This window comes from Corvus moneduloides, chromosome 25 (genome assembly GCF_009650955.1).
Source record: "Corvus moneduloides isolate bCorMon1 chromosome 25, bCorMon1.pri, whole genome shotgun sequence".
In the NCBI taxonomy this organism is placed as follows: Eukaryota; Metazoa; Chordata; class Aves; order Passeriformes; family Corvidae; genus Corvus; species Corvus moneduloides.
In genome coordinates this window covers 3,130,502-3,153,540 of record NC_045500.1, presented here as the reverse complement: position 1 = coordinate 3,153,540, position 23,039 = coordinate 3,130,502, and the positions used below count along the sequence as shown (strand labels likewise).

The following is a 23,039-nucleotide window of genomic DNA, read 5'->3' as shown; positions in this document are numbered from 1 at the left end:
AGGTCCTGAAGGATTCACAGCTCGAGTTTGATCTCTTCCTCTCCCTAAGGAGGCTGCAGCTCCTCTGTGCCTTGGAGCTGGTGAGTTCAAAGAACGTCATGTTTACCTAAATCCCGAGTTTGTGTTTACAGGGACAAAAAGAAAAAAGAAACCAGGACCCAAGATCCCGGGGCAGCTTTAAGGCAAAAGCAGGGATGAGTTTTCCTACTTGTAGTCCCTTCGCTTCCATCCCAGCCCAAATCTGATCCCTGCTCATTTTCCAAGGGGGAATTTCGTCTTTAGCACGAGTGGGGAGAGGACTGGAGGACTCACTTGCTCTTTTCTCCTCCTTGGAAATTCTCATTCCTGCCTGGCCTGAAACATAATGATACATTTGATAGAAGACAAAACACATTTCACTTTTTAAAACTTTTTTTTTTTTTTCCTTTTGAGAGAGAGACGACCTCCATAGCAAAACTTAGTGGAAAAAAAAAACCAAATTAAAAGTCATTTGACAACCACCTTGGCCTCCAACACAGGAACACATAATGGCCTTTTTGCAGAGAGACCTGCTAAAATCTGCCTCAAAGCACGCCAAAATGGTTTTCCACACCTGATTACTCACATGTTCACCAACTATTTTCTCCCTACCTAATTATAAAAACGAGGAGGCCAGCAATAGCACATTTTGAAAGTCCCTGGAAAGCTGAGCTCAGCTTTCGGTTCAGATGGCTTCAGTTCTTTCTCTCTCTCTCTCACCTGCCTCCAGCACCTTTTTACTCCCCCACATCCACCAGATGGTCCAGAACATGCGCAGCCATCCAGGCTGGGGGTTCTCAGTAGTCCAGGGAATGAGCTGCTGCATCCATCCGTCCATGGAACAACGGCCCTGCTTCCTCCGGCCGGCCTCTCCTCTGAGAGGGCAAATCCTTTCCCTGGCTCTAGTGGAGATTAGCATGCCCAAGTGCTGAGCCATCACGTCCCCAGACATGCAACCAGGAATATTCAGGATGAGCCAAACATGGGAAAGCAGCTCTGCTCAGTCCACGTACTGGGTCCGTCCTAAATACGGGATGTCCACGGACTGGATGATCCGTCCCGCCGTGCGCTCCTCAAAGATGACAATCTGCACAGGGAGAGAGAAAACCCCTTCTTACAAAGCCTGGGGGGCTTTAAATAATTTCAGGAGGAGGGGAAGGAAGCATCATTTAAAGACATCAGTCAGTGTGAGTCTGAACAGTGACTGAGACTCTGCCTCGGCACCACGTGGTGCAGGAATGAAGCAGCAGCACATCAGCTTTGTCTCCGTTTCCAACTTGGGGCAGAGCTTTGTAGTTCAGCTGCCATCCTCGCCACCCCTTAGTGGCTGTCAGAGCCAGAGCCAGCTTTGGAGCAGCACCTTCCCTCATTTTCACAGGTCTTAGGAGACAGCACTGTCCTTCCCCTCTATTGTGCTGGCTTGCAGCTAAGGGAGGATAATTGATGTCCTGTGCACGTCTGGCTCTTTGGGACACGGATCTTTAACAACACCCACAGGCAAAGGGCAATCCCAGCAGAGCCTCTCACCTCGTTGCCCCCTCTCCGTAGCCAGGGCCCAGGAAGGTAAAGTGTCTCCTGAGGTCCAATCTTCCAGTATCTTCCCAGGTTCTGACCATTGACGAACACCACTCCTTTTTCCCAGCCCTGGAATCAAGGCAGAACACGGAATTACCGATGGAGCTCTGCTGCCTCATTAGCATCCTCACAGGAATCCAAATCTGCTTTCACACTTGCATTCTTTCCAGCCACTTTCTGCAAGTTTTCTGCTTGCTTTCCCTGTGCAAGTCCCTGCAGCCAGGAACATTTAAACAAGCCCTGTTGAACAGGAGTTATCCTTAATGTGCTCATTAAGAGGATAAAGCTTTCAAAAAACGTGCAATTTGTGATTCATGCTCGTACAGGAAATTTCATCCCTATGAACAGACAGGCCTTTATTCCTTCCCAAGCATGGAATATCTGCCCTCACCTCTTTCCCAAGTGACAGAAATACTGAATTGCTGCTGGCTGGCCTGATTTGCAACAAATACGATTCTCCCAATAAATGGGAAAGTGAGCAGGACAGTAAGGATGGGCACAAGCCTTGGCTCTAAGGGAGGGAAATCAGAGGAGGAAGTTTAATAATACTTAAAATCTCATCTGAAGGTCTAGGCAATCTCCCACAGAAGGATGACAGGAATGCTAACTCCCATGCCATGGCCACAAAGAAGTGACTCTTTCCATGTCACACTGAGGAGACAGGGATAAAACAAGGGCCTCCATTATTTTCTGTGCCCATTACTCCTCTGCAACTAGAAAATCACATCTGTATGCCAGTAAAAAAAGACTGAAGTGGTCACTGGCAGCTCTGTGGGGCCAGTACTGCACGTTTTCCCTTCAGGACCTCTCCAGACTGAACAGAAGTACCTGGAGGAGACTTTCAGCCCCTCAGAAAAATTCTCTAAAAGAGAGGGGGAGACTACAGACACAGAGGCCAGTCAGAGCTGTTGCACAAGTGTCTCTCAAACCAGCTCTTTAAAAACCTTGATTAAAAACAACCAGGACTTGCCTGTAGCTTCAAGAAGGTGTCCTGTGGCTGCTGCTCTATCCACAGCCTCCCGCGGAAAAACGCCGGCCCCACGAAATAATCCGGGACCGTGCTCCAGCCAGACACACGCTGCAAGCTGCAAGAGAGGGACAGCTCACACAGGGCACTGGGGCCACCTGCCTCTGTCCCCAGGGTCCACATCCCTGCCAGGCCAAGCTGGGGTACAAGACAAGGGTACCTGGGGCTGTCGCCACCTCTGATGCTTCACAGCGACGGGAAATGCTTTTTACAAGAGCGTGTGGTGACAGGACAAGGGGGAAAGCATTCAGACTGGATAAGAGCAGGTGTAGATGGAATATTGGCATGAAATTTTTCCCTGAGAGGATGGTGAGGCCCTGGCAGAGGTTGTCCAGAGAAGCTGTGGCTGCCCCATCCCTGGAAGTGTCCAAGGCCAGGCTGGAGCACCCTGGGATAATGGAAGGTGTCCCTGCCCAGGGCAGGGGTGGGATAGAGAATCTTTAAGGCCCTTTCCACCAAACCACTCTGGGATAAAAGCTCGGCTTCATGTTGGTTGTTGAGGATCCTTCAGATCTGCCAGGGTGCTTTAAATGTCTGTGGCTTGCTAAAGGAAGCTGCAGAACTGACAGGATTCAAACCAGACATTGCTGCCACTGCTCCTGTCGAGGAACACAAACACATCCTTGCAAGGTTGCAGTAATTAGGGGAAATCTGACATTATTTCTTACCTGTGGCAACAATTTGGGAGCAGGGCACAAACAGAAGAGGAAATAAGGAGTGTAGAATCCCACAGAAGCCTTGAGCTTCTGTCAGGACATGCTCCCTCCAACCCTTACAGACTGCATCTCTTGGACTGGGGGAAGTTATTGATCCAGTGCAGCCTGGCTGCCACTGAATTATTCAACTCAAAGCCTGTGACAGCTCCTTTCACAACACTCCTCTCCCTCCTCCCCCAGGAGACTGTGAGCTGATTGTGTTTCAGTGCTGCTGGTCAGCAGCCAGGAGCTGAGGGTAGTGGTGACTAATCTTGCTTTTGTTTGGGCATGGCAGCTCACTTGCTTTAATGCTCCTCTCTGGAAATGTTCCTCTAACACCCTGCAGTCCAAAAGGCTGTGAGTTACCCCATCAATAAGAATTCTTCAGGTAGCCCCCAGCACCTGGTAAAACTGCCCTTAGACATTTCTGAATGTGGACTTTTTTTCCTTTTAAAAGCCATCTCAGTTTAACGTGGCCTCTCTCTCCCTCCTACACAAAATGGGGCAGCTGTGGTATCTCGGGGGATGCACGTAAGTTTCTTTCTGGTATTAAAAACATCACTGTAAAGAGTGTCTCTGGATTGTGGCCACAGTCCATAGGGCATCTGCTGCCTGAAACACTTGCTGAGGTTTTCTGTATGTGCTGACAGAGGCTCCTCAACATCCCCCTGCTAGATTTCCTTCCTTGAATTAAAGCAAAACAACATGAAAGAGAGGGAGCCATCTGGATTGTTAATGCACTATCAGTAGCTTTCTAGAATTAATCTATCCCTCGCCAGTCTGAATTACTAAATATATCAGCCAGATTGGTAATTTCCAGAAAGACCCGAAATTTCCAACGCGTGGGTGTGTGGGGATCCTCCCGTTTGGGTAAGCCTGGTTTTTACCTACCTGATCTAACCCTGCTGCAAGGAAATCTTTAAATCCTGCACAGTGGGATTAGATTTCTCCCTAAATAATGGTATGGATCAGTTGGCACCATTTCCTGCACTATTTCAGGCAAAGGTGTCAGCGAGGAACTGATCAGTGCAAAAATCCACCTCCCCACTGTTACCTCAGGTTGCTCTCTATCAGATACTGCACTGCTGGAAAAACAGGTGGTTTCAAATGAGGAAGGGGAAAAAAAAAAAGTTTAAATCCCACAAACCTTTTCATGAAGGCAGGTTTCATCTCCAAACTGTAAATCTTGAAGTTCCTCAAGGGGGTTTTATTCAAGAAGACGTCACCAATTAAGCCTGCAAGAGCAATGGAGGTAATCAAGAGTTGAGGAGCAGCTAAGGCTGATGGATTTTGCTATTTGAATCTGTGGAACAGCAGGAGATGGAAAGCAGCCACGTTCTGCAATGGAATTAGAGTCCATATGGTCCCATTGCTCATCCAGATGGAGTGGGGAGCATTACTAAACTTCGGCCTCTCCATTCTCTCCTCTCCTTCAATTCACCAGGGCCCCAAACCCCCTCCCAGCAGAAAACACTGGGATGTGTTGGACAGGCAGCACATGGGGCATTGTTGGGGTTTAGTGAGCTGACCATGCACAGATTTTTTTAAAGCAGTCAATCTCTTCTGTAACAGGCACAGCAAAATAAAACATGGGCCAGCACTGACACCCAGAGCTGCTCTAGGGCTTTCCATCCCAGGATTTTAAGGCACCTTAATAAGTCAGTCACCTTTAGCACCTTGTTGTTAAAGCTGCTCCCCCTGAAGCAGGCAAAGCCTGGGTTCTAATGCAGCCTCCTAATCACAGGACTGAGGCTGCTGAGGCAGCACTGAGGCTTTATGGAACTTTTCTGCATTAAATAAAATCAATACAGTCATGTGCCTAACTCCATTAATCTATTTTATAGAGCTTTTGCACATAGCTCCCCATTAAAACAGAAGCAACCTCTTCCAGCTCCACCACTGTGTGCGACAGGCTTGAGCATTTCAGTCAATTCTGCTCAAGGGGATGCAGTTCCCTCCTCCTGCGACTGTGTGAGCTTTTAAATGCAATTATCAACCCCCAAGGGAAAACACGGATTAAAAAAGGTATTTTCCTTCCCTCCCTTGAAGTAATATGCTCACAGAGCAAGAGAAAGGGAGCTGAGCATCACCTAGGAAACCTAGAGCAGAGCCAGATTCATTGATAGCCTTGGCTTTAGCTATGCCCTTATAAAATAAACCTTGGTGCAGGGCACTGAGCAGCCACTGCTTTTCCTCTGATCACTCCAGACAGGGACTGAGGATGTTTTTTAACACACTCCCTCCCTCACACCATTTCCCACCAACTCCCAGTCCTGACCAGCACCACAAGAGCTGTACTGGGCCCTTAGCTGGTTCTGTGCACAGCACACAGACAGTTCTGCAGCATTTACACTCTGAGAAGTGTCTGGGAGAGTTTGGGAGCACAGAAGCAAACCCACCTTTCCTCTGCTCGTTCAGTGCCAGCCCATAATTGACGCGCCCACGGTTCTCTACCAGGAGCCTCAGCTGCCTGAAGCCCTGCTAAAAACAAACAAGGAGAAGCATCAGGTCCTGCACCAGCCTCAGCAGAGGCCAGTGAAGCTGTTCAAGAGGGGAAGTGGCACCACAACCTTTGGCAGCTGCAATTTATAAATCCACCTTGAAGTTCTCTGCTGCCAACAGTGAGGAACTCGCAGCCTTTGCACAGAAGCTTTCTGGTTTGTTTTTTTATTTTCTCTTGAATTTTTAACTCCCATTTTGATATCACCCACAGAGCCAGAACTGGAGTTTGACACAGGACAGGCTCATGTCATAAACTCTCCCACAAGCCTTAAGAACAACCAGTGCATCCACCCCCTCCCCTGCTCCTAGAGCCACCACAGCTCTGTTGGAATGAGCTCAGTCAGTACATTGTTCTTAGTGCCAACTTCTGCCAGGGTAAAACTGCTCTCAGAGCTAAAGAGAGACATTCCCCCTCATTTAATTTGAGACTCAAGACCCTCCAAACCCCCTTTAAACCTGCTTTGTGCTAAGGAAGATGAAGCCTGCGTGGATTTAATCTGCACAAACAGGGTACAGGTACTCAATGTTGTGGCTGAGGTAAGAAGGCTGGCAAATTTCGTGCAGCAAGGACTACAATAACTTGAATTTTCTCCACGGAAAAGCATTCAAACCCCAGTTCTCAATCGCAAAACGGCAGTGAAATCCCACTATTCCACTAGTGAGATGGTGTTTGATTAGGGCACCAAGCTAGTCTGAGTCAGGAGGAGGTGCCTTTCTGAGACTTCTCCCTCTTTAGCAACCTTGGTTCTGTCATCCACACCCTGAGCAATCTCCAGCAGTTACCTGTCCCTCAGGAATGGAGAGCTCCACTGTGTTGTAGTCCAGCTCCCCCACGTACATGGTGTTAACAAACACCTGCAGAACAGAGCACAGGAGACCAGAGCAACCGCTCATCAATTATGTCATAATCAGATCACTCAAGCTGTATTTGGGGAAGAAATTGTCTCTGCTTGAAACTAGAACTGAAGTGTCCACAACTGTGTCATGGATTCAGTTCAGGTGGGAATAAAATAATCAAAATATTCTCAGAACATTCAACATTCTGATGTTTAAAGATGTTACAAGTCTTAGCAGACTGGAACTGGAAATTTAATTAGAAATGATAAGGCTTGAGGCTTAGCTGAGAACTGCAAAGAGTGAATCATAGAACTAATCTAAAATTTCGTGTTTTCTCCCATTTCCTGCCTCCACCCAAGGCGAGTGAGTGCCTAAGGAGCCCTGTGCCCCTACCTGTGCCCGGTCCCGGACGTGGTCCCTGGTGTGCAGGTGGCCACCCCCAAAAATGACAGTCTCGTAGAGCACATATCCATAGGGCTGCCCAATGCTGTCGTTCAGATGCAGATTCTCCATGTTCACAGGGAACTCTGACTTAATGGGCTGCAGAGGAGAAGCAAATCGAACATCAGGAGTGGCCTCTCACATTGGCAGACCATGCAGAGGCAGCAGGTATCCCACGCTGCCACAGGTGAGAGCCTCCCGAGCTCTGCTCCAACCCAAATCCCCTCCTGACCCTAAGAAAGCTGCACCACAGTACAAGAAAAAGGAGCCAAGGACTTGCAACACCACAATTCCAAGAGAACAGAAGTCACAGTGGAAAAGGCAAGATAAAAGATTTGCTGCTTTTGCATATCCTTGGCAAAAAAAAAAAATCCCCAACCTCATCCTTGTGGGATAAAAAGGCAGAGCACAAATTGCCTTTTGCACCTAGAAGTTGCTGCCTTTTAGGTCTGGGATGCATTAAAAGAGGTGTCACTACCTGTAAAAGTGCTGGCAACACATCCCAGAGAGAGATGTATTGGTGCAGCAGGATGGCACCGTAGGAGGCCTTGCTTTCAATCATGGGAGGCAGAGGAAGGGGCTGGCCTGGGATGCAAAAAGAAAGATGGAACAATGATTTCAGACAACACAAATTCGAGATCCCTCCAGACCTCCTTTGGTCCTTAATTCCCAACAACCCAGAGCCCCAGGGCTGCAGCAGAAGGGGCAGTTTAAACAATTCCCTCATGTAACAGTGTGGGGGGAGCAGTGCTTTGGCTCCTGGGTTTGTAATTACCAATGACCATGCTGAAGAGCTGTCGCAGCTTGAAGAATTTGGATGTGTAGTCTCCAGCCTCTGTCAGCACAGCATCGTAATCTGGAAAAGCAGCACATGTTTTGAAAACATAAAGCAGCTCTGGGACGGCTTCACGCAAGAAATGCAAGCCCCAGGCACAATTTTCATGGCACTGTCTGTAGTATGGAAGTCTGTACACTTTAATCTGAGTGAACATCACTAAAGAGCCACAGAATTCCTTAATTTAGACAAGAGCCATTCACCGAGGAGCAACACGCTTTCAGAGGTCTAATTTGCACACATCCAGAATTTCACACAGGATGAAGTCAACCATTTGAACAAATTAACCATTTTAACAAAGGGCTGTTGGGATGAAAAGAGATTTATGGCACAGTTTCACTTGGTAAAATTAAAAAATGGTGTCTTGGATCACCATCTCTCCCTAGAAAGAAGAGAAATCAAGTCATCATCTGTGACACCTCTAATTACAGTTCAGAATAAAGGAATCTCCCACATCCTGGAGTGGGTTGGGAATTGGAAACACCAACAAAAGCCCCTTTTTAGACACGTATTTGCTTCTGAGCTGTGTTCCACCTCATCCCTCCAGGACAAAGTGGTTGTGCTCATTATTCTCAGCATTGCTGGTGACTGTCACTAACCCAGGGTAGTCAGAGCTGCGCAGGCAAGGCAGGGAAAATAAACTCACCATAACTGGTGACATCTGACTTGTACTCATCAGCTTCCAGAGCCCCGTTCATGAAGCCAAAGTTGGTGCCTCCATGGAACATGTAGAGGTTGATGGATGCTCCTGTTTTGAGGATGCTTGCTACAGTATTCACCATCTCTGCAAAAAAAGGGCAGTGCCAGGGAGGCCACAGACCACAAATCTGGGCCAGGAATTCAAATCAGACACGTTCTGCTCCCTATCCTTCCCGTGCAGTCACAGTGATTTGTGTTGTGATTTGCACCTTGCCCTCAGGAAGGGCAGCACATCTCCTGATGCATTAATACATTCAAATATCCTCTCCTCCAGGTGAAAAGGGGTGAAGCTCACAGCCTCCAGCAGGAATTTGGCTTTTAAGCAGCAAAGTTGTAAGGACTCCTCAGTGAGACTCCTAAAGGAACACACTAATGACCCAATTACACAGACAATTACAGGAGGATGAGAGAGTCCTTAAAACATTCTATAGCTCTGTTTTCACTGCTCTTTAGATGCCCTGGGGGGTCTGGAATTGTTGGTTTATTTTTTTACTAGTAGCCTTCCTAATGAGCTTTTAAACCAGGGAGAAGGTGCTGCACTCACAAGGGGTTTAAATTCACCACAAAATGTCCTACAAGAACAGTGTTTGGTGCTCACCATCTGCATCAAAGACATAGTGAGGGCCTCCCCAGTTATCAAACCACCCGGTCCAGTACTCCATCACCATCTTTGGCTGGTCTTTCTGTGTCAAAAGAAAAACAGAGTTAAAATGGATTCAGGGCATTCCTGCACTCACCCCTTTATCTAGAGAAGCATTGTTCAAACCCAGTGTGGGGACATGGTTTTACAGGAGTGTTTTCTTCTCAGCTGGCACCTAAGGAGCTCTGGGCATGAGAGGAACAAGGAGCTGTGGGCCAGCAATGCCCAGAACAGGCAAGCAAAGCTTTGTGCCTCTGCTCGTCACAAAGCACAGAGCACACAATCAGGTGCTATCAAACAGTTCTGGATGCTGCTGCTTGGTAGAGCTGTAGCAAACAGACAAACCAACTGTCAGTGTTTAGTTTTTGCTAGAAACACACATTTATAAACGTCTGCTTATCTGCCACGCCACTGCCAGCTGAGAGTCTGCAGGTGCAGGGCAGCCAGTGCTTGCCAAGGTACAGCAGCAGACCTGAGCTGCTTAATGCCTTTTTAATGCTGCATATGGTGCTAGCAGGGAAGAATTTGCAGGAATTAGGTCTTCATTAAAGGCTCTGCACACAGAGCAATTGCTTCCCATTTGTCACTGCCTGCCAGCTCCCTGTGGGATCCCCCCCCCCCCCCCCCCGGCCCCATCACATGGACAGGGCAATGTGTGCTCAGCCTGGCTGCCCCTCGAGCCTCATGGGCTCTATTTCCAGATTGTTTTGCCCTTTGTGTGATAGGGGCTTTATCTGATGCCACAGGAATTGGCTGAGGAAAGTGGCATTAAAGAAACTCGTGCTTCATTAGGACAAAACAACTGCCTGTAATCATCTAAACAGCTCTAGGAGATGCATTTAATCAGTCCATCCCCAGTAAACCAGTCAAAGAGGGAACTTTGTCACCTTCTGGAACAAAAACCCATAACAAGGAAAAGACAAAACAGCTTCATAATCCCTACAAACACTTCCTATCTCATAATTAGTCCAGCAAAGCAGGAGCTGCTTTTTTGGGGCTGTGTTGCATTCATTTGGTGGGGAAGGTGCCACCTTCTATTCATTTGCAGGGTTTGGGGAATTCTGGAAGACCTGAAGGAGGTGAAAGCACCTCCAGCAGAGCCTCTTTTACCAGTAAAGGAAAAGAAAACAAATGAAAGCTGTAGGATTAAACATCCAGCCTGCCAGCAAGGCTTCCCTCCATAGCCAGGCAAAAGCCAAGGAAAGAGGTGAGAAGAGAATTGATCAGGGCTGAGGGCAGATCCCAGCTGCTCACATCGTTCATCTGGAACAAGCAGGGCAACGGGAAAAGAGGACAGAGCGTGTAAAGAGAGAAATAACCTGTCACTAACCCCAAAACTTGCCATTCCCCCACCACTCCCTCAGAACAATCAGGATACTTTTCACACCAAATGTTCATTAGGCAATTAATTAATTCCCTCCCTGATTCACACCTCTGGCAGCACAGGGAGAGGTTAAAGAAGCTCAAGTGACACACTAAAACTTCCTAAGTCTACCCTGAATGAGGCACTGGGGATGAACACCCACCACAGTGCACAGGCAGAGCTGCAGCACAGCAGCAGTCTGCAGAGAGCACCCACAGCACCAGGGTGAAAGAGTCGGGGAAAAAGATGATGGAACCTCAAGAGAGAGGTCTGACAATTGTGAACTGGGATGCTCCTGGGTATCAACACTTGAATGTGAGAAGAAACCTAACCACTAACAGATAAAACACAGGGCACAGCTGGATGAAAAGCCTTTCTAAAGAGTGCTGGATAACATGACACTTAAATCCTCCCTCCCTGATTCCTCCTGATTGGTGAACTGTACAGAAATCACCACCTCTGCCTGACATCTTGCACTCAACCTAGAGAAGACTGTGAACTTCCAGTGTGGGAATCAGTAGCATTGCAGGATTTTTTGTTAGATGATAGTATAAAAAGAATATGGAACTTAATCGAAAATGATGCTTATGCCTTTTTGCTTCGCTTGCTCTTAGCTATGCAGATTTACCAGATAACCAACCTAAAGTTAATGCTTTGCCCTAATGAGAAGGAAGCCCCAAACCAACACACAAATCCCAACCAGAGTACCAGTGCTTCACTTCTAGTGCTGGGAAATGTGGATCAACAAAGTGTTTGTGCACCTTACCTGTACCGTGTCCAGGTATTTCAGTAGCCCAGGCTCCAGTTTCTGAAAGTTAACAGTGGCCAGTGCTAATGGGAAAAGAAAAATGTATTAATTTAGACTCATCCAAAATGTTTCCTTAGGCAGCAGCCCAGCAGGAGGGAACTGCAACACCTCCTGGACCCCCAAAATAACCTCCTCAGGAATTTCCCATCAAAGCCTTCACTTGGTATGTGGAATCCACGTGGACCACAGCACACAGTGGAACACTCACAGGCCATCTTTCAGCTCTCATGTGCAGAGATATTAGAGAGACAGAGCACCAGAGCAGCTCCTGCGGTGTCACCAGCTCTAATCAGAGCCTGTAAAGCACTTGGAGATCCCCACTTAAAAGGCACCACACAAAGGCAAACTTATTAGAAAGTCCTGTCTGGATGCCACACTTCTCTCCCAGGCTTTAGCTGCAGGAATCCCTACCCAGGCAATATCCTAGAGCTTGTCATGTCTGTGGGGGTGAGTGAGAGCAACCACAGGACAAGAGAACCACAGAGAACTGGAATTGGAAGAGTTCTCTGTGCTCCTGCCCCTCCTCAGGCTCTGGAGTGGGAACATCTGCCAGCAGGACAGGACACACTAATCTGGGATCAGTGTCCCAGCCCCTGGCACACACTTGAACCACTTTCATACCTCCCAGCCCCTGGTTATGCTGATATTTCTCCCAAACAAACTCTGCAAACACAGCAGTGATGATGTGATTCGGCATTAAAAACTGACTTCTAACAAGAGAGCTGGTATCAAACCCAGCCCCAGTTGTGTCAGGCAGAGCACTTCAAACAGAATATTTACAGAAGAAAAAGCTCCCTTCTCACTATTTATACCTTGATTTTAATAGGCTGACCTATGTAGTGCCTGAGCCGAAGAATTCAGCACAGAAAACACGAAGGGAGAACAAAACAAAACGTGGATTTAGCACTGATGTAATACAGTAGCTGGCAATGCTGAAGGAGAACGTGCCCAGCTCTGCTTTTCATGCAGACTAACAGCACACCATGGAAAACAGAACCATTCCCCAGAGCCTTATTTACCATTCTCACGGGATGCTCTTTCCACACACACAAACACGGTGTCCCACCATGGTCCTTCAGCCACGGCCTGGAGGCGCAGCAGAGGCTTTATTTTGTCTCCCATGAGCTCCCAGAAGGGTTTTATCAGCTTGGGATTCTTGGAAACAGCTTGGTTTGGGTTGGAAGGGAGCTTCAAACTCATCCCATCCCCGCCCCTGCTGCGTGCAGGGACACCTTCCACTATCCCAGGCTGTTCCAACCTGGCCTTGGACACTTCCAGGGATGGGGAACGATTCACAGGCCTCTCCTTTAGCCTTGTCCTCACCACCCTGCTGCTCTTTCAGTTGGAGCCCTGGTTATTGCACACATCTGATCAGTGACACGTTGGTAATGAGCAGATTGTTGTGACATCCAAGAGGCAAAGTGGGATCAAAGAGCTCCCGGCACGAACGACTTTGAACAAGAAGGAGCTCTGAGGCAGCAAACATTCCCTCAGCAGATCAGGGCTAGGCAGAGATTTCCACAGCATCCCTTCTCCTGACAGCTCTGTGGCAGGCAGAGAGTGACTCTATGTGGTCAGAGCTGAAAACTGCTGCACACCCAAAAAATCCAAAAGACAACATCACTGGGCTGGTGAAGGCCCGTGACTTCAGTTAATGAATTTATCCCTCTCACACTGTCATGGAAAAGCAAAAGGAGGCAAAAAAAGGAGAGGAAAGTCTTTCCCTTTAATCATCTCCATTCCTGAGATTGGAAAACAAACATTATTTATGACTGAGTGGTAACAGGAGCACTCAAAGACCGTACCCTGCAAACACTTAATTTGGGGGAGCAGTCACACCTCAGGCAATTGGCAGGAACACAGGAGAGAGCAGAGGCCAAGGGCAGAGTAAATCCCAGCTGAAATTACCTGGAATTCTGAGAATCAGTGCCCCAAACAGTCAGATTTAGGGCTCAGTGAAACTCAAGCAGCTGCACCTCCATTTCTTCCCAGGGAAAAGGAGGAGGGTGCTAAGCAGCATTTAAAGAACTTATTAGAATTATCCTTTGTAAAAGGGCAATGGGCATCCTTTTGCTTTCTGCACATCTGACATCCTCCTTTACCTGCCTAAGGTTTTACACCCCAAAATAAGCTTGCTGAGAAGATGCTGCTGCCCCACAAACTACTGCTGCACTTACTGCTTAAATGTAGAACTCAGAATCAAGCTTTTAATGGACTTTTTTTTCTTCTCTTTTTAATTGCAAAGCAGCTACCTTAGGAATGAGTTATTACTGTTAGTAATTGCTGAGGAACTTGTTTAATAAATATTTAAACGAAGCATTTTCAGCCTTGTAGTCTGGTGAAACATTAAGAAATGCTGGGTGCTGCCATCTCTTGACTCAGTGGGAAGTACAGACGCCCAATCCTTCACACAATGTTGTACTTTATGTGAAAAATAAACCACTCTAAACCTTTCTGGGAAGGGCCTGGGTTTGTCCTAGGGTGCACCATCCAGCCAAGGGGTCCCTGCTACCACAAACAGAACACACTCAGTGCATGCAGAGGGTGAATTAATGTCCTGTTTTCCTTCCAAGGCCACGTTCCCCAGAGATCACAGCCTGCCCTCACCTCTGCAGGCACTCACCTCCTTCCACCAAGCCAAAGGACAGCCCATTCTTGTTGTCTGAGGTCATCAGCAGCTCCACAATCCCTCTGTTTAACAGGGCCTAAGTTAAAAAGAGCAAAAGCCATTGTGTTAACAGAGTTTAGCACTTCCCAGGATATTAAAGCATTACAGTATCACCTTCTGTGGGGACAGCCTGCAACTGGCAGTGGCTTGGAATGAAATATTATCCCTGTGACATCTCCCATTCTTCCTGAAGCTTCCCTGTCTACTTTTCCCAGCTTAAAGACAACTGGAAAGTCTTATTTTGTTTTAGGAAGCTGGATTGGCTTCTCACTGATGCATCCAACTTCAGGATTTCAGCTTCTGAGATCAATTTAATAAAGAGCTTCGCTGCTTTCATCAAAAGAGGGATTCAGGTGGAAGCAGGAAAGGAAAAGCAGCTCAGCCTTCCTGACTGCCCGACAGAGGGAGGTGAAAAGAGCTGATTTTCCAAGGAATGCCATCACAGGACAGCTCAGGTACCAATGTTTTTCAATAATCAATGAATTTAGTTGTTCCCCAATGTAACAGCACTGGAGGAAACAGCACTCTATGGTTTTAAAATCCACCTGCACACACAAGGTTCTTCCCATTAGGATTGTTCCCTGGCAGCTGGTTCTTAACAGAACCGTGGCTGATGTTGGAAGGAGAGCTTGAGAAACCTCAGCTGTTCATTAACCACTCATTTCACTGTATCTGCACTGGAAGTCATTCCTCCAGCTCCCACGAGCTCTGAGAACAAGGCTTCAGTCTCTCCAGTCTAAATTACTAATTGTGAAAAGGGATAAAGCCCTTTGTTTATGGCCCCTGCCTGCACAAAGAGCAAACCTGGGCACGGCACAGTGTCTGCATTAGAGAGAAACTGCAACACAGAGGCTACAGACAAACCCAATCCAGAGCTAGGACAACCTGGGGGCTTTATCAACCCATCACCACCAAACTTAGACCTGAACAGATGCTGGATTCGGACAAAATTCAGCTGCTGAGGGACCTGGAACTTCTAACCAATTTTACTAAGGTAATTCTTTGAGCACTGCATTAATACTAAGTTTCTTCCCCTCCTTTTGAGTGTAAATGCAAAATGGAGAAACAGCAGAGCCGCCACACATTAAATGCCTCCAAGGGTGCAGCAGAGAAGCAGGAATAGAAGCTCAGCTCTGTGTGCGAAGGGTCATGCCAAAACACCCTTCCATGGCTTTCACTTTTAGGAAGGCAAAGGCATTGCGCCCAAAAGAGTGAGGTAAGCACAAGGATTTGAGGTTTTGTGTGAGCTGTGGGTGTTTTTTACTGAGTATATTAATTCCAAGAATATTGCAACTTGCTCATGGATGCTAGGTGTGAATTAACCACCTTGCCACAAACCAGAACAAAGACTCAGAGCCCCACCTCACATCAGAACCCACTCCAACCAAAAACGAAGCCCTGCAAATCCTGCTTTCCCACATTTTCATCTCTAACCACTATTCTGTACTTCCTCAGATGTAAACTGCACACAATCCCAGAACATGATCAAACAGCACTGCAAAAATACACCCACAGGCCTGGCAGGGGAATCTGCCCTGACAAATCTGAAACAGCACAAGCTCTTTCCTCACTGAGCCATGGAAAAGCAAGGACAAGCCTGCAGGCTGTTCAGACCCCCAGAATCTCTGTGCCTCGTTCATTTAGGGTTCTGAAAACCACTTGCTTGGCATTATCTCTAATTTGTTTGTATGCACACTTCATATTTAGCCCTGTAAGCAGAATTAAAGCACTGCACGAGATGGAGACGGTGCAGGAGCTGGCACAGGCCTAAGGGGAATTAGCACTCCTGCCATGGGATTATTGGTTTGAAGAGCCTCTGTACACCCTGAGCAATAGGACAGCCTGAGCCTCAGGGTGCTCAGGGTGCAGCTGGGGTACCCAAAGGGTTTCAGAAGGATCCCATAATCCTGCAGCAGAAGAGCAAGACTGGATGGGTGACCCCCCTCACATGCATTCAGTGAGAAGAAATTAAACAACAAACCCTGTGAGAGACACTGCAGATCTTGTTATCTGCCTGGCCTGCGCTTGTGCTGGGGGCAAACAAACAGGTCAGACTGCTGTGAGATCCACCAGGATAATCCAGCCTCCCTGGGCATGGGACAACTCCTTATCACTCACTCAGGGCAGCCAGGGCACAGTTTAATTTCTTTTTGACAGGGCTAAGGGAGGCATTATGCCTGACGCTGAGCCCCAAATTATACAAGTTTAGGAGCGTGCTGGTGGCTTGCTTCCATCAACTTTCCTCCCAGGAAAAGTCAGCAAAGGGAAACCTTTATCAAATATCATCTAAGAGAGGCAAAACAGGACCCCCAAGTGACAGCTTCTTCAAGACCAGCTCTGCAATACAGACGCTCCCTGGCTCCCTATCACCCTCTTCTCTGGAAGACGTAATGCACATTTATCAGTACTGAGAGGGTTGTGTGCCAACTCTTCCACTCCAGGAGGAAAGATCCAAGGAAAATGCAGCTGGGGAAGGCACTAATGCTCTCAAGGGTCTCTCAAACCACACTCAAAAGTTATACAGAAAAAGGAAAACACTGTATGGAAGGTGATTTATGTGACAGATTGACACAGAAACGAGTAAAATGCCACCATTACCATTTTGACATAGGTCATGTAGTTCGGGTCTTTGGCATAGGAACCGTATTCATTCTCCACCTGCACTGCAATGATGGGACCTCCTTTCTTGTACTGTGGGGGACAAAAGGGAGAAAGAAGGTGTTCACCATGATTTCTAAGCACAGGGACCAAAATCACACTGACTGGCAGGAAAGATGCACCAGTGTCAGATGGACTCAGCTCCACCCTCCCATGCTCCCAAACCGACACAGAAAACTACAGCCTGTGCTGATTCCTGGAGCAAAACTGGTACATTTGTTATTGCCTCACCCTGCTGCTGTCACACACAGCCCACCCTGCTCTGTGCAGCCATTCCCACCCCTGGAGAGGGAAAAGGATTTTGCTTGCCTGGAGAGGGACAACAACGCGCATCAGATGATCAAAATAGGCATCCACAGCTTCTGTGAAGCCCTTGTACGTTGTCCTCAGCTGCATCTCGGGGTCTTGCAGCAGCCAGCTGTGGAAATCAGGAGAGGGAATGTGTTAGAGTGTCCTGTTCAGCCAAGCAGGGGTATTTCACCCAGTGACATCAAGTCACACCAGGGATCATTGGTGTCACCTGGCCAAGCCCACAGCGCAGCTGTGGCACCCCGAGCTGTGAATTACACCATGTGTCCATCACTCACACTTGTAAATAAATCCAGGCTCCAGTTCCCAATCTCTTCCTCTTCTTTTTGTTCTGCATTTCAGGCCTAAACTAATTTCATCACCTCCAGCAACAATATTTCAAGGGCTAATCTTACCACTCGAAAGTGAATTCCGTGCATTCCCAAGGGCACTCTACAACCAAGTGCTCCTTCAAAAAAACCCAATCCTTTCTCAAAACAAAGATTTCTGTAGTTGTTCCCATTGTTTCTACTGCTGATTTACAAGGCTGGGTTCTGTCTGGAGTTAAAAGAAAAAAGGGTAATTTGTTGAAGAGGAGAATAACATAAAGCTGCAACAATTTAAGAGGAATGAGGCTATGTCTTCCTTTTCTCTGCAAAATGAGGCCTTAACTAAAATACTTTCAAAGGTCTGAAAAAACTTAACTCCTCTATGCTAAATGCAGCTTTTTTGACTCAGAAAAAATCAGCTCCTCTTTAACTGTAAAATGAGAATAGTACTGTGGCTCTTTATTAGAATTTTTAACCTGTCTGATAAAAACCCACATGGGTGATGTGAAAACAGAGGCACTTCTCATAACCTAACGTGGAGGTGGCTTCTGGCTCTGGCCATGAGGAGCTCCTTCTCAGGAGTAAGTCCCTGACACCTGAACTCTGATGCCAAAGGCAAGTGAAACGTGGAAAGGTTCAAAGAAATAATCCCCAAGTGTCTGCACTGAGGTTTGTGCTCTGTGCAGGAAAGGAAAACAAGTGATAACCTGGCACTGGCTCCACCGGGATCCAGGAACCAGGTAAGTCCCAGTGCTCTCAAAGCCTCTTACAGCTGTGTGCTTCAGGGGAAAACACAACAGGAGGCTGGAAAAGTTGTGGGGTTTTATTACTGCCAGCCATATAATGCAGATTTCTAGCAGGGCTTTTCAAAAGGAGCTGAGATGATGCAAATTCTTACACCGAGCTGCAAATCCTGTTCACGTTATACAGAGAGTCAAGGTGCAACAGCAAGATGGGTCCTCCCAGTTCTATTCTCTTGCTGTAACCATTATACCATAAAACAATTATTATTTTAAACACTCAAAAAAAAATTTAGAAGAGCTCAATAAGGTAATGAGTATTCACCTGCATTGGGGACTCAGGAAACAAATATCTCCATCTAGCAGCCAGCCATTCCAAAGCAATTGCTCTGAAGGAGCCTCGACTGTGTGATCAGGAGCTTGGGATTTGTTTGTCCCTCATGCTTCCCTGAACTGAACAATTTCCACACTCACCTGGGCAGACCCCCAAGGTCCCACTCCGAGCAGATGTAAGGTCCAGGGCGCAGAATCACCCACAGTCCATTTTTAGCTGCCAGGGAAAGGAAGGCCCTGGGGATCCAGACGGATGAATTATTGCCTGCCTGCAGAACCCCCACTCCCAACACTCCAATCACCATGGAATTTAGGTACCAAACCAGAAGGTTTGATGAAGCAACTATACTGGATTGGTGCTGAACTGATTAAGTTCCCAGGAGTCCAGAAGGCAGGGGAAGGAACGAATCCCCACTGCCTGATCAAGGCACAGCTCAAAATAACATCTCCACCCAAACCCACACACCCCGTCCCCTCCAAACAGGAGCATTTAATAACAGAGCTGTCTGTGCCACATACCTTAGATCCAGGTTTTTACTGAAGTCAAACTTCCCTCTTTCCTTTTCGTGCAGGTTCCACGGCACGTACCTGAAAGGCAGAGCGAGGGCAGTGGAGGTGAAGGATGGGATGCTTAAAGAAAACCTGAGGCCCCACTATTCCTTCCTGTGCCTTTTCCCGCAGTAAGAAGTATGGAAATACATTGTTATGGCCCACTGGAATTAATAATAAAGTCCCACTGGTGAGGTCCCTGTGAGGCTCGGGCAGGGAGGACACTTACGTGGTGAGGGTGTTTAAGCCACACGCTTTCATTTTCAGCATCCGATCTTCCCAGTACTCCCGGGGCACTCGGAAGTAGTGCATGGAACCCCCAAATATGCGGAAGGGCATCCCTTCCAGCAGGAACTGGGAGTTCTCTGTCTGCAAGCCCAGGGTCCTCCCCCATAGCCCCAGAGGGGTCAGCTCACTCCAGTTAAACCTGGAAAAGAAAAGGAGACATATGAGCAGTCAGTCCTGGGGGAGAAATGTGTCCTCCTCGTTCCACCTCACCCAGCAGGAGCAGCTCTGACCTTCCTGCTTCTTAAGCAAACCACACTCTTGGTCATACAGAGCACAAAGATTGTTCAGAAGGCTCTAAGGCAGTTGGAAGATCTTCCCAAGATGTGGATTCAATATTCATTTCAGTGGCAGCTTCTCCCCTGAACGCCCAAGCCACTGTGCCACGCACTACAACTGACACTGCTCGGGCACAGAGCACGAAAGTCACTTGCCAAAATCACGGATGGGGAAGTTTCACTCCCAATACTCACAAGCACTTCCCTAATTTATGGAATTTAGGATGTCCCTGCTTTGCAGTGGGATGGCACACGGCTGATTTCCAGATCCATGTTCCAACAGCACCTGCATCTCAGTATTGCCATCCTGAATGTCTTGGGAACTCTGGTATCTTCCAACTCAAGGCATAGAAAAGACAAAACCCCTTCACCTGCTCCCTGTGAGCAGAGAACCTTTTCCCCAATTTGGTGAGCCCCCTGGATTATATTCATTACCCAGGAGAGACTAAATCAGCTGCCACCACAAACTTACCTCTGCCCACATCACTGCTTATATTAATCCTGAAAACGTCATTTGCCAAAGGAATCAGAGCCACGGGGAGAGCAGCTCCTCAGCACTTACCGGGGGGAGCGCTCCTCTTGGGTCACCTCCTGCACTACTCACGGCCCTGCAGGCTCCCCAGCTCACTTTGGCTGAGCCAAAACCCCATTTTATCAACAAGCCTGGACACAGAGCAGTGTCTCTGCCTCCATCAGACCACTCCAGTGGCACAGCTCTGAACGCACAGAGAGTCAGACAATGGCAGCTTGTTCCTTATCAGAGCCAGATGGGAGGAAGGAATTCCCAGCTCCAGAAAGCAAGAGTGACCCACACATTTGGGAGAAATATCAGAGTGAGAGAAGAGAGGAACACCTAAGCCTCCAGCTGCTGCCTATGCTATGTGTAAAGCAGTTGTTAGCAGAGGCTGAGGATGGTGAAGATGCTCAGAGCTCGTGGCTTGCAGGGATTGCTAACCAGCAGCCTGCCTGTTCTCTGACAGGACAGGGAGACTGCAAAGGAGCTAAATCTAAGGTTTGCAGGGTACTGCACGGGCTGGCTGACAAGCTCAGAGGGTACCTGAGTAGCACAGCATTCTCACAGGGCTCTGAAACAACCGGCAGCAGGCAGGGGTAATACCTGGAAAAGGAAGCCAGATTAGATATTCACTGCCTTCAGTCAACGAGACTCACACTGATTGTCCAGCCATTCACAGAAACAGTGCTGAGCAAGGAGACTGTGATGTATTCACGCAGAAGGTGGGGTAATAATAACAGGTTTTGATGATAGTGCAGCTCAGGTAGGAGAAATGAGCACAAAACACCAATCTGCCACACTTAAAGGGGGACTGCCTGAGTAAGAACAGGATCAAAAACGCTCATCTACATGAGAAAAGTAGGTACAGCCACAGAATGGTGATGTGAGGCTGGGAAATGGCAGCATTGCTCCCAAGGAATTGTTAGGAATTTCAGCAGCCAGGGACGGGGTTCTCAAGCCCCACACAGGATACCCCATGGCCACCCGCCCCTCTATGCTGCTAAATCACAGACTGTAACTTTGGCAAACCAAACCAGCAGCTACATCTGCTTTTATTTTAGGGTCAAAAGGGTCTGGTGATGCAAAACTCCAGTTTTCAAAGATTAGGTTGGAAAAGAGTTTCCAAGTTGTTTATGAGCTAGGTAGAGCCCTAAATTACCCCTGCACACAGAAGTGCTGCTGACTGGTGCCAGAATGAAGGCTGTGCTCAGGAAGCACACACAGCCAGATAAAAATAAACTAATCACTTAAGCACATTTTCTTAATCCCAGACATAACTAACCTGGCACATTCCCATCCAGTTTCCTACTTTAAAAGCTCCCCAGCTCCAGTGCTTTTTCTCCCCAAGAAGGGCTGGTAGGAAGCTCCCAGGCTCCCAGTATTTTCAACACATTATCTTAGATATCCTGAAATCCACATTTCTCATTAGGATCTGTCCAAGTAACCTCAGGGGAAAAAAAAAAAAACCACTTCTGTGACTCAGCAGAGCTTCATCCTGTTGCCCTGAGCTGGACTGCCACAGTTTAAAATGTACCTGGGCTCTGTACTGCTTCCTGAAAGCAATTTATAGCTCCCAGCAGATTTTTTCTTCTCACTTCTGTAATCATAGCACAGGCTGCAAATAATCTTTTTTTGCAGGATTCTGTGATTCTGTGATTTCATCTCTGCTTCAGGAAAGTCTGTTTCAACCATTCCATTACCAACTAACCCCAGAGCAGAGACTCTGAAACTGAATTGGACAAGTTAGTCCAATAAGATGGAATAAGACTTTTTAAGATGGAATTTGAAGTGCAAAATGGAAAAGGAAAGTCCCAATTAACTTCTAAACCAAACAGCCACGCTGTTCATGCCTGTAAAACAAAAATGTGACTGAAGTCCTCTCTGCAAGAGAGATTTAGCTTTGGTGTCCAACCACCCCATAACCAGACCAGTCGGGAGAAAAAACTGATGGAAAAGAAAACAGCCAAACCAGGGGAAAAAGCCATTCAGTTCCTTGCTGATGCTAAAGGACGCGCTTCAGAGGACAAGGGGCTTTGCCGCTAATCCCTAAGATGCACTGAGACCTCGGAGGGCTTTGCTGTCTATTCTGGGCTTCCTCTGGCCAGAGGAAAGTGAAAGCTCCGAGCTGCGCCGGCTCCCAGCTCCTGCCCTGCACAGCCCCGTGCTCACAGACCACGGGCGAGGCAACAATCACAGCATTTCGGAGCACAGTTCCTTGTGGATACAGTGGTTTATTCCGGATACAGCATTTTACGGATACACTCATACAAGAGACCTGTGGATATCAGGTGCAACATTTATTTAAAGCTTTGGATAATTCCGGCACGGCGGCTGCGTTACCCGCTCCTTCCCACGCTCCCGTTCCGCTGCAGGAATTATGGGAGCGGAGGATCTCTGATCGGGAAAGACGGGATTCTATCGAGCCCGTTAATTCCCCGGCAGCGCGCAAGGGGGGGGGGGGGGGGGGGGGGGGCCAGGACCTTAATTACGTTAATTACGTTAATGACAGTTCTCCTCCCCACACCCCCACCCCACCGGCGCCGCCGTTCCATCCATCCATGCGCAGTTCTCCCGCAGCCAGCCCCGCTCCCGGCGGCGGGCCCTGCGCCCGGCGGGGCAGCGGCACCCCCCGCCCAACACCGCCGCCCCCCCCCCCCGGCCCCGCCGCCCCCGGGGCGTGACCCCCGCGCCTCTCGCCCCGCGCCGGGTCTCACCTGCGCAGCAGCAGCCACAGCACGACGAGGAGCAGCGCGATGCCCCCGAGGCGGCGCTGCCGCCGCCCCCCGCACGGCCACATGGCGGAGGGACCGCGGGCCCCCGCGGCCCCCGGGCCCCGAACCCCCCGGGCCCCGAACCCCCCGACCCGCCGGGCGCGGACCCAGCGCGCCTGCGCCCCGCCCCGGCCCCGGCCCCGGCCCCGCCGCCGCGGCCCCGCCCCGCCCCGCCCCGCCCGCGCG

General features: G+C 48.4%; 1 protein-coding gene across 4 annotated transcripts; it reads right to left on the bottom strand.

Annotated features, from left to right (window-relative positions):
* Nucleotides 1-393: 393 nt before the first annotated feature.
* LOC116455705 (beta-galactosidase-1-like protein 2) lies at nucleotides 394-22,917 on the bottom strand. Of its 4 annotated transcripts, none has more exons than XM_032133908.1 (20): nucleotides 22,797-22,917; nucleotides 20,626-20,685; nucleotides 19,235-19,432; nucleotides 18,976-19,044; nucleotides 18,598-18,693; nucleotides 17,076-17,184; nucleotides 16,707-16,799; nucleotides 14,064-14,145; nucleotides 11,399-11,463; nucleotides 9,228-9,312; nucleotides 8,577-8,714; nucleotides 7,871-7,951; nucleotides 7,574-7,680; nucleotides 7,048-7,194; nucleotides 6,601-6,672; nucleotides 5,715-5,796; nucleotides 4,463-4,550; nucleotides 2,564-2,678; nucleotides 1,546-1,662; nucleotides 394-1,105 (listed from the first exon to the last, which is right to left on the bottom strand). In XM_032133908.1, exons 1-20 carry the CDS (start codon nucleotides 22,877-22,879, stop codon nucleotides 1,019-1,021), a joined length of 1,974 nt encoding a protein of 657 aa, XP_031989799.1. In that variant the 5' UTR covers nucleotides 22,880-22,917; the 3' UTR covers nucleotides 394-1,018. The 4 variants fall into 4 exon arrangements, with proteins under 4 accessions (XP_031989799.1, XP_031989800.1, XP_031989802.1 ...); XM_032133909.1 differs by having other exon boundaries at nucleotides 5,715-5,793; XM_032133911.1 differs by lacking the exon at nucleotides 20,626-20,685 and having other exon boundaries at nucleotides 5,715-5,793.
* Between the last annotated feature and the right edge of the window lie 122 nt (nucleotides 22,918-23,039).